Raw genomic sequence first — 11,192 nt, 5'->3', positions numbered from 1 at the left:
AATGGGGGTCCGCAAGCTAATAAGTGTCAATTTGGGGGTCCTTGACATGAAAAAGTTTGAGAACCACTGGTATACACCTCTTCCCCCAATCACTCTTTTCATTCTTGTTCCAGGCATCAATGATAGTGTAGTACGACTGTATGCTAAAACAAGACAACATCGCTAAGACAAGACAAGATCGCTTCTGCTGTATTGATTTATTTTCATTGTGTGGTTCTTTGTGTGTAAACTGAGTGCCATGTACAGTATCAGTTGGGGAGGCAGATAGATAATTAGCCTACTACAGAAAAATAAAATAAAATACATTATAAATACATTTCCAATGTAAAAGAGAACAAAAACATTCAGCATACAGCTCTTATGGATGACTTAACCCATTAAGACCTGGGACGCATCTGTCATTTTTTTATTTGAGCCAAAAAGCATTATTTTACACTTTGGCTATTCAAAAATAGCAGATCTACAAGCTCATAGCGCAGCACTCGGTGTCAGTTGGGGAGGCAGATTTGGCAGAGATAATTACTACAGAAAAATAAAATAAAATAAATGATAAATACATTTCCAATGTAAAAGAGAACAAAAACATTCAGCATACAGCTCTTATGGATGACTTAAAGTTAACCATAGACCAGGGGTTTTCAACTGATTGTGAACCAGGGACCACCACCCTGACTAAGAATCAACCTGGGGACCACTGTTGTGTTGGGTGGGAATAACACTTGCTATGCATCCCATCTCTATACATCCACCTGTTTCTCAATCAATGGTCCACAGACTACGAGTGGTCCTTGGCATAATTAGGTTTAGAGAACCACTGATCTATTCCTATCCCACGGTTACCCTTATTCTGTTCTCTTACTTTTTCCAACCTTCCATAAAACTCATGTTAACTGATTTACTGATTTGGATCTTATGTATGAGTAAGCAGACACGTGTATGGGCACATTTCTTAATAATGATTACTCAATCGGACAATCTGGTACACTTCCCCTTCTTGAGATTCTAATTCCCTTTTCTGTGGAATTTCTTGACCTCCGACTTCCCAGTAACTGACAGCATTGACACGTCATCATAGGTCACCATGTCGTTAATGCACTGTTCCGTGGAATAAAAATAAAAATCTTTCACTTTCCTTCATTACTAAATGCATGGTCAGGGACCACATGCAATAGCTTCACTGACCACCAGCGGACCACCTGTTGAAAACCTCTACCATAGAGCAAACTTACATATCATACCGTCTTCTCCAGTCAGAGCCTCTTGAGGCTAATACAATGAGCAGGGAGAATGGAGTTTAAGCATAGTGCTCATGTGTGTTAGGCTAAGCTCAGTAAGCTGTGATTTGTGAACAGCATTTCCACTTCCCTTGTGAATCTCAGCTCTGCTGTATCAAACTTTCTACTATCCAGAATTCCATAGGAAGTGTACTTTACTCCTAGGTGGCCCTTGGGGGGCTTGTAATCATCGTTTTAACACCTATTTTACCCAATTAACAGCCGCTCCAGACCAGAAACTTAGGCTTGACATGTATCTGTTTGACTGGCATCTGTAACAATTTTAGTCAGTAGTTTCATTATACTATCTACACACCTTCCACCACTCTGAACCCAGGACACCTCTTTAGTTTTGCATAATTAGACCCAAAGTGTACTGACTCTGTTTTGCATACACAGTACACCTGCTATTTGAAGTGGCAGAGGTTTAACTTGTCCAGCAGGTGGCAGCATAGACACGTAGGACAGCAAAGTTGAGATCTGCATTCAAGTAAGGTGAAGTGACCGCCATTCATGTATGTTTAGTGACTGTCCAGCATCTGAAGGCTTTTGTTCTTGTGGTGGCTAGAGGGATAGCTAAAGTTTAGGGGTCTTCAACAGACCTCTAGGGCAGTGGTTCTCAAACTTTTTCATGTCAAGGACCCCCAAATTGACACTTATTACCCCGCGGACCCCCATTTCAAAAGATAAGCCAGGAATAAGAAAAGGTTTTTACGGCTCTAGCAGTGATTCTCAACCATTTTAATTTCAAGGACCCCCAGTTTAACATGCATTAGGCTACGGACCCCCATTTAATGGCATTTATATCTCTGGGACCCCAATTTATATTGTAAAATCAATGTTAATGTAACGGGTCCATTTGGTTCCATTTGTACACTTTGAGTTACAGACCCATAAGGGCCCATTTGGTTCCTGTCCATCATTTAGCTGGGGACCCCCTGGAACCCCCTCAAGTACCCCTGGGGGTCCCCGGACCCCACTTTGAGAAACAATGCCCTAGGGGGTTCTCAGTTACTACAGGGGGGGGGGGGGCACCAAATATTTGTAACCGCCCCCGCCATAAAAGAGTAAAGTACATGCCATTATCTTTACTTTTTTTAAATGGTCAAAGAAAAACATTGAAGTTCTATGTTCTATGAAGCCATGGAAGTTGCAGCATCACTTGAGATAGGCACTTAACCCTTTAAGACCGGGAATGCATCTGTGTGTCATTTTTAGCTTTCTTTGGCTATTCAAAAATAACAGATATAGGCTCATAGCGGCGTGCCGCGGTATGAGCTTGTAGATCTGCTATTTTTGAAGAATCGTGATGAATTTGTAAAGCAAACATCTTTAACTCAAATCTTTGCTTCTTGGGGGTCCCTCGAACAATATATTTTGAGATGGGGGTCCACGGCCAAATACATATCATTTTGGCGGTCCTTGACATGAAAACGTTTGAGAACCACTGATTATAGTAACAAAAGTTTTTCAAAAAACTGTTAGGATTTAGACATTTGTAGAATCCCCAGAAGCAAAGATTTCGTAAAGATTTGCTTAAAAATATATATATATATTCAAAGATTTGCACACATTTTTCTACGAACTCGATGCCGCGCTTTGAGCTTGTAGATCTGCTATTTTTGAATAGCCAAAGTATACAATCTAAAATGACAGATGCTTTCCCGGTCTTAATGGGTTCAAAGGAAAACCTGTGGAATACTTCCCAAGCTAGTTACAAATCTCCAAACAGTCAACAGACACTGATCAGCTAAATATGGTGAGCTAGCTTTGAAACTAAAGCTTCTTATCAAGTTTAACACGCAACACAGTTTTATACAATGTAGTCTCTTTACATTTGGTCTCTCTGCTTTGTCTCTCCCTCAGCTCACGGGTCCTTGGCCAGAAAAACATTGAAGACCCCTGGTTTAGGCTATAGTCATTTAGAACACGCACAGCTCTCTGCTTTTGGTGAAAATAGGATTTGTTGAAAATATATCTACAAGGTCAGAACACATCACAATGTGACACAGTGTGTAGATCAGCTACTTCTGCTATTCGGCGTGTTTGAGACGGTTAAAAAGAAAGTATAGAAAGGGGCATGATAAAAAAAAACACAACTTTTTATTTACAAAGGCTACAACAGAATAAGCAAAGCTCTCACATTCTGTAGCAATGGAGGAAAAACAAGGAAGCAATATCCATCTTTAGTAATAATGTATGACTTTGTAATAAAAAAGTACTTCTACTGGAATATTGTACATCCCTTGAACAACATGCAGCAACCTGAACGCTTTATATTCTTGTGGTAGTTAGAGAACGCAAAAAAAGATTAATATGGGGAGCATCATGGGTGGATTGCTACTGCACTGGGGGTGTTTGATTTGATAGCCAGGGGTGAAGTCTGTAGACTAAAGGGAACAGCTCGATTTAATGTGGGCTGCCATGGGGAGAGGCTGACACCTTACCTCTTTGTTAACCTGCTTTGTCTTTAGTTATATTTTCCCTTACGTTATCCAGGCCTGAAGCAAAATAAACACCTTCATTTTACTTTAAGCCGATCTACAATCCCACTTGGTAACAATGGCACACGTAGGAAATACCTAGAGGGGAAAACCACTTCTGTCTAGGCTTGGGCACTCGATGACTCTACTGTCAAAGAAGCTGTTTCATCTTCGGTGGCCGGATGACTTCAACCTACCTCAAGGATCTCCACATTCTAGACCTTGTTTTTATGGAGTACACTGCTGTGAAATATGAGAACATGCCACCACTGCCTCGGTCGGGGGTTCCATGCAGCACTTCCAGTGTCAGACAACAGGCTGCTGATCAGTGGAGGCTGGAGTTCAATTGGAACTCTACAGGATGTTCATGTCTTCAATATAGACACCCAACAATGTGAACTACAGGATGTTCATGTCTTCAATATAGACACCAACAACATGTGAACTACAGGATGTTCATGTCTTCAATATAGACACCCAACATGTGAACTTCATTAGTCTCATCACCTCTATCCTGTACTACTTGAAAGTAATACTGCACTGTATACACAATTCACATTAGTGTACACATATATATTTCCCTCTAAAACGCTGCCATTTTCTTGTTAAAATTGTTTTAGTCTTAACCTTAATAGATACACTTTTTCACCTTTTGTACCAGTTTTGTATCTCTGTTCTTGTATTTATATACTATGCTCCGTTTCAACTCCACTGTATGCCTGTTTTTGTTTTTATTTGTTTTTAGTGGGGACTGCAGATGTAAATTAGCATCTTTGCTAAATCCGGTGTATTTACATTACATGTCATATTAATGTCATTCATTAATATGAAGTGTCATATGTACTGTTCATTAATATGAAGTGTCCCGTCTAAATAAACAAATAAAGTCAAAGTAAAGGACCAACTAAATCCTGTCCCACTGAAAAGGCACAGCACCGACATCAGAATTGAAGTAACGGCACAGGTCGTCTCTGTGCTGCTTGGCGCGTGTCTTTGCATTGTAGGTGCGCGGCTGAGGGGCCTGCTGTAAGACAGGGTCTCGTCTCCAACTTCCTGGGACGACGACGTGATCCTGGGGTCTTTCCCGGTCGACCACCCCCTCCAAGTACAGGTTAGCGCCCTCGGTGCACAGGAAGTCGACGGCCTCCGATTTGCCCGTGTCCTGGAGATTAACGGTCGTGAGGAGGACCTGAAAGCGGCTGGCCAGGACGCCAAAGGCGTTCTCCGCCACCCTCCGAGCTCGGGACAACCTGTAATTAGGCGTTTCACAATTATTACATAATCGTCTTTTTCACACATTTTCAAATATTTAAAAAAAGCAGAAATAGCTGATCTACAAGCTTACAACGGGTCACGAAGCTTGTAGATCATGTATAAAATTATTAAAAGTGTCAATAATTTCTTTGTATATATTTCAGTTATTTGTCGTATCTACCCCATGTGCAATCTTTAATTACGAAGCCTAAAAGGCTTCATATGTTCCAATGTTCAATGGCCAAACACACAACTAAATCGTTAAAGGAGAATTCCGCCCGACGTTTTTTCTTACCTTTTATATGATGTTATGATATCCTAGGACGAGCTTTAGCGAGACACCGGAAGACTTCGGGTGGGGGCGCATTCAAGACAATCACGTTGCATAGTGTTCTGTCACTATGAACGTCAGATCTCAAAAAAAAAAAAAAAAAGCTATTCAAATACGCGGTTTAGAACAAGTCCCATAGGCGCGAGTTTTTAGCTGCCGCGGACCCGGGATGGAGTTATGAAATCCTAGGATATCATAACATTAAAAGGTATGAAAAACGCCGGGCGCAATTCTCCTTTAACTCATTAAGACCTGAGGCGATTCTTAAAAATGTTTTCTAAAGCATATAAGCAGTATTATGTATTCACATTTTGTCAGACCACAGAATGATATGTTATAAACCACCCAGCCAAATTAGAATGAGTAAAACAAATTGTTAAGTATATCAAAATTGGTTTCAAAGTCATGAAAAATAAATGTAGTTTATTTTTGCAGGGCTGTGGGGGAGTGTCCACTGAAGGCAGTGAAATCCTTATTATAGCCAGAAGATGGCGGTGCACTCTAGGGTATAGCATGACACACTGGCCTAAAGATGGCGGTGCACTCGTCTAGGGTATTCACCTGTTTCCTGGGTTGTGTGTTTTCCACTTCCTGTCGATTTCATTCGATATCGTTGGTCATCTGACCAGTTTCATTGGATTTCATTGGATCAAATCGACAGAAAGTGGAAAACACACAGCCTAGGAAGCAGGTGAATAGCATCAGAAGACTGGTATAACTTCGGTGTACCGTGGCATAATTCCAAACTACACCAGTCTTCTGCCATCAGTGATTCCGATGACATCACTGAAACTCACCTCCCAGAAAAAAACTGCTCTCAGCAGGAAATGCCCAAATAAGGCATTTCCTGTTTACAGGGTCTTTAAAAATGTGTAATCATGATTCGTGACAGGCAGCCCTACCTGTAATTGAAGACGCGCCGCTCGTCAGTAGTCGTGCGGTTGGGATACGGCGTCATGATGTGCTCCTTCAGGGGAAACGCCTCGTCTGCCACGATGCTGTAAGGAGCCAGCTGGTCGGAAGCGGGCAGCGGTACGGCGGAGACAGGGATGCTGGATATCCTCCTCTGCAGGGCCTCGTGCAGTGTGCATCCGGCAAACACGCTGTCGCTTGAAATCGACCCGTTGCACCCGACGTCGACGTACAAGAATTTGTAACCGCTGTCCACCAGAGCCATTATGGAGTATCTATACTTGTTGTTGTACACCGTTGATCCACTTTTTGGCGGGGGCCGAATGTTGACGAGTTTCTCGTCCAAAGCACCTAGGCAGTTGGGGAAGTTCCACTTAGCCTGGAATTCATCGGCTACTTGCTGCCACTCTTCCATGGTGTCAGGGCACTGAAAGAAATCAAGAATATACAATAGAATTAGTTTTTTATGATTTAACCCATGAAGACCTGTAGATTCTACAAATGTCTTCTAAATCGGTTTAAAACGGTTTTCTGAAAAACGTATGTCGCTATATCAGTGGTTCTCAAAACCTTTTCATGTCAAGGACCCCCAAAATGATATGTATTTAGTGGCCGGCCCCCCAATCTCAAAATATTTTGAGATGCGCTATGAGCTTGTATATCTGCCATTTTTTAATAGCCAAAGTATAAAACAATGCTTTTTAGCTCAAATCTAAATTGACACAGATGCTTTCCCATTCTTAATCAGTTAACTTATAAGTTAAGGGTAGGGTAAGTGATTTTCTTTGGTTAAAATAAGTGTTAAATACTATAGATACTTATAGCACTCAGCCACTCACTAATTGTTATAGAGTGTTTGTTCAGTAACAGGAGTCTCCATGTCTCTCCAGCTCCTTTTCAAACAGAAAATGCATTTTCAGGTCAGGATACCAGTCTTATCCAATCAGGATAGAGAACTCGGTCAGGATCGAGATTAAAAAAGTGAAACTGGAACTAGAACACTATAGAAATTAAGCTCATAAATGGGTACGCTCTCCTGATTGGCTGAAATTCTGTCACCTACGTGAAAATGTGGTTTCTATTAATTTAAGAGCTGGAGAGACAGGGAGACCGCCGTTACTGAACAAACACTCTATAGCAATGATTACTATCAGAATATAGAGCTTGACCCTTTTAACAAAATACTTTTTGTTTTAACCAAAAAATATCCCTTACCCTACCTTTTGATATCAATCTATACATTGAGCTTGACCCTTGGCTCAAGCGAACTTTGCAACGTTCGGCAAGGCAACTCGCACGCTTTAGCGCGCTCGGTGGTGCCTCTCGTCGTGGCTCAAGTTTGCTTGAGACTGCGCCCCTCCATCGCGGTGCAAAACTATACTTTATCGGCGAAAAAAAGTAGCCTGCGGTTGTTGGAAAAAGTAGTGTCATCAGCGGGAGTCGATCACATGGGGTGTGGGTTGGGAGTCTAGTGAATAACAAGGCGAGCCACTGAGGCTGGTGCTGAGATGGGGTATTCAGTCTGTATTAGAATATGACAACGCCCACCGTTCCCGTATAGAGCTAAAGACCCTGGCACTGTCTGACCGGTTGACCTCAAACTTGCCGTGTGTGTCCCAGATGGCCTGGGGGTGTGTGGTGCCGAGTGGGAATGTGGTCGGACCAATGGTTTCAGAGAACCAAAATAACACAAATACTCTGTATCTGTCTGTCTACCATCCCAGTCAGAGTTGCGTTTTCCCCAAGTAGACAGAGTAGTAACTTATAACAATAGTTATGTGTAGCCTAGGTTGTGTTTAGATTTTTGTATTCTACTTTGTTTCTGTGTGTGTGTGTGTATGTGGGAAGCTATCAACAGAGGCTCAAATCAGAAGCAAAACAAATGGCATTGGCCACATACCTTTAGGTATTTCTCTTTTAAAACCTCGTAGATTGCGGCACACGTTTCAGGGACAAATTTTCCAACTGTTGATAATCCCATTCGGAACTTGTAGGACAGGCACCGGAAGCTCTCCCCTGTAAGCGTATACAAGCACACACAATTATCCTGTTAGAAATAACCATTGCAGGTACAAATCATCACCATACATTGTTTGGAATGTAAGCAAGCCGTTTTGATTAGAATGCCACTTTAACAAAGATATTACCATAGGTAATCAAATATTTATTTTATTTAAGAATAACATGCATAGAATGGTGTAAAATAACTCAGTACATGCACTCAAGTACAATTTAATTTCTTCAGTATTACCAATTTTCAATACTTGTACTTGTACTCCACTACATATCAAGAGGCAAATATTGTACATTTTGCTGAACTACAATTATTTGAAAACTTTAGTTACTAGTTACTTTTTGACATTTCTTATCTCTTCTTTACCACTCTTAAGATACCAGCCCCCCAGATTGCCCTGGAATGTCAGCTCCAAAGCCTGTACTTCTCCAAACATATACAAAATATAAAGTGCTTACCCGTGTGCCCCAAATGTTAACTTGGTTTCCGACGTGGTTGTGCAATGTATTAGTCCCTATTTTTCAATAAAGACATGTTTTAATCCTGTCTGTGGCCGAACGCCATTTCCCCCCCTCGTTTACTTCCCGTTTACATTGAGTGTAATTGCGGCTTTCACCGGATGCGCCCGTCACTACCACCCATTGGGAACTTCCGCCAGAATCGGCCACAGACGGGATTAAAACACTTTATTGAAAAATATGGACTAATACATTACACAAACACACCGGACACCGAGTTAACATTTGGGGCACGCGGGTAAGCACTTTCTATTTTGCATTTGTAGATGTTTGGAGAAGAATGTCATCAAAATCGATCAAACACATCAAACACTACCAGAGTCTTTATCTAGGGCAGGGGTCTTCAACGTTTTCAGGCCAAGGACCCCCTAGCTGAGAGAGAGATGAAGCAGGGACCCCCTCTATATTGTATAAAATTGTGTTCCAGATTAGACTTCCCCCCCTCTACACCTATACCTCTTTGCCAAAAATAGCAGATCTACAAGCTCACAACGCCTCGCGCTGCGAGGCGTTGTGAGCTTGTAGATCTGCTATTTTTGGCTAAAGTTCTTGTAACAGAGAGGACCTCTGTTACTATGTTAAACATGTACTTGAACCCTTATTAATTGAACAATATTTGCACAGCATATGGGCACTTTAGATATTGGCACTTTAATTATTTGCACAGTTGTATTTTGCACAGTCCTGATTTTATTGTTGATTGAATACATTTGTAACTGAACATTTGAATTGTGTTTCCTGTTTGTTGAGCTGGCCACTCAGCTACGTAGTTCCACCTGGAGACAAATGTTTAGTGGTAATTAGGAGGAGCAATGCAATGTGTAGAATAGAATGAGTGCAATAGAGACTTGAGTGCAATATGTTGGTGTAAGATAGGTAATGTTGAGTGATGATTGGAATCTTAACGGTTACTGTTCAAGTGGAGCTGTTCTGTCCAGTGTAATTGGGCTGGACCAAGTTAGAATAGCAGAGGGGGTTGTGATGTGTTTTAGAGTTGCTTATGGTTGTAGTAGAGGGGAAAGAGTATTTTGTAGTTCAGTCACTTTGAATATACTTGTGGGGGTTAAGGGTATTTTAAGTATTTATGGTGTGTTTATTTATGTATTGTATGTTATGCTCTGAGTTAGAACACCCCTTATAATGGTATAGTCCAGGCTGGCTCATTAGCTCAGCTGAGCATAAAAAGCAGTCACTTGCCTCTGTTGAGGGTGGAGCGCTGCGCTTCTATGTGATGTCCATGTTCCTGTATGTATTTCTGGTGAATAAATACACCTTCTGGTTGCAACCTAGTACCTGGCTCTGTACTGATTTCCAGCCGCTAAATAGCACATCCTCACAGTTCTCCTCAGAAAAGGGATGTTAGGGTTCAAGTGGTTAAGGTAAAAAATTAAAATCATATCACAAAAAGATTTGGCGGACCCCCTATAGTAGCTCTGAGGACCCCCTAGGGGTCCCAGACCCCTGATCTAGGGCTAGACAGAAGGTAGCCTATGTAGGAAAAAAAATATCTACTAAGCTCACCTGTCGCCAAGAAGCGCAGGGTAACCATGAGACGTTCCCCCACAGAGATACAGTCTCGGTAGTTGGTGTTCTGCCTGCGGATGACAGGAGAGACCAGCTCGGACAGCTGTTGGAACTGCGCGGGAAAGAGCTTGGCGAAGTTACTGAAACTCGCGGGCTCATTAGCGAGCTCCTCCTGGCACAGTGGGTCAGAGAAAGCTCCTGCCTGAGCCTGTCGCTCCAGGAGGCGTTTCTTCACCCATCTAGTACGTTTCTTCTTGGTCAGTTGGACTTGTTTCCCTCTATTCTTCTGCTTCTGCTTCATCTGTCTCAGGACCAACAGGCCCAGAAAGGACAGGGTAAGAGCCCGTCGCGCGTTTACACTGGCCAGTACCATTATTCACAAGAAACCAGAGAGTACTAGCGTTAAGAATCATGTAGAAATGCTCCTCCGATTTGTTTGTTTATGTGAGTGGCCATTTTTTTCCTCCACAAAGCTGATTGGTCCAGCTTCTGTTTTTTTTGCTGTGTTGCCAGATCTTGCGAGAGAAATAAGCAACCAGGTCTACTACTGTATGTTTGATTGATTGAATACTTTATTTGCAAAAAAACAGCACAGGAAATTACAGTTCAATACAAGGTCTGCTAAGAGGATTTTAAACCCAAGAAAGCCTATGGCTTGTTTCCATTGGGGTCCTTGTACTCAATTCATCGAAACATTAATGACAGACAGATTATATACATGGGTCAGGGTACTAAAGTTTAATTTGTTTCAAATAGCCGAGCTACAAGCTCACAACTTGTCGCATTGTGAGCTTGTAGATTTGCTATTTTCAAAAACTCTTGCAATAAAATGTGGAATATTTTTTGAAACATTCTAACACAAATGCTCCCTGGCATAAAACA

At 41.8% G+C, this 11,192-nt stretch overlaps 1 protein-coding gene across 2 annotated transcripts; it reads right to left on the bottom strand.

Annotated features, from left to right (window-relative positions):
- Positions 1–3,285: 3,285 nt before the first annotated feature.
- Positions 3,286–10,763, bottom strand: LOC311039904 (uncharacterized protein). Of its 2 annotated transcripts, XR_014600216.1 has the most exons (5): positions 10,308–10,763; positions 8,155–8,270; positions 6,245–6,681; positions 4,025–5,007; positions 3,286–3,803 (listed from the first exon to the last, which is right to left on the bottom strand). XR_014600216.1 is itself a non-coding variant. In XM_084049914.1 (4 exons), the coding sequence occupies exons 1-4, from the start codon at positions 10,681–10,683 to the stop codon at positions 4,662–4,664; spliced, it is 1,275 nt and encodes a 424-aa protein (XP_083906040.1). In that variant the 5' UTR covers positions 10,684–10,763; the 3' UTR covers positions 3,286–4,661. The 2 variants fall into 2 exon arrangements, 1 of the variants encoding a protein (XP_083906040.1); XM_084049914.1 differs by having other exon boundaries at positions 3,286–5,007.
- Between the last annotated feature and the right edge of the window lie 429 nt (positions 10,764–11,192).

The sequence above is a fragment of the Gymnoscopelus microlampas genome, assembly GCF_963454915.1.
Source record: "Gymnoscopelus microlampas genome assembly, chromosome: 23".
NCBI classification, from domain to species: Eukaryota; Metazoa; Chordata; class Actinopteri; order Myctophiformes; family Myctophidae; genus Gymnoscopelus; species Gymnoscopelus microlampas.
Note: the sequence above shows the minus strand (reverse complement) of the source record. Positions and strands in the feature narration are given on the sequence as shown.

What these genes read in the sequence shown, in the direction of transcription:
- LOC311039904 (XM_084049914.1), bottom strand. Translation starts at nt 10,683, where the DNA reads ATGGTACTGGCCAGTGTAAACGCGCGACGGGCTCTTACCCTGTCCTTT. An exon ending in TAAAAGAGAAATACCTAAAG is followed by an intron (nt 6,682 to 8,154) that starts GTATGTGGCCAA and finishes GATTTCTTTCAG; the next exon opens with TGCCCTGACACCATGGAAGA. An exon ending in CGGCGCGTCTTCAATTACAG is followed by an intron (nt 5,008 to 6,244) that starts GTAGGGCTGCCT and finishes GCCTAATTACAG; the next exon opens with GTTGTCCCGAGCTCGGAGGG.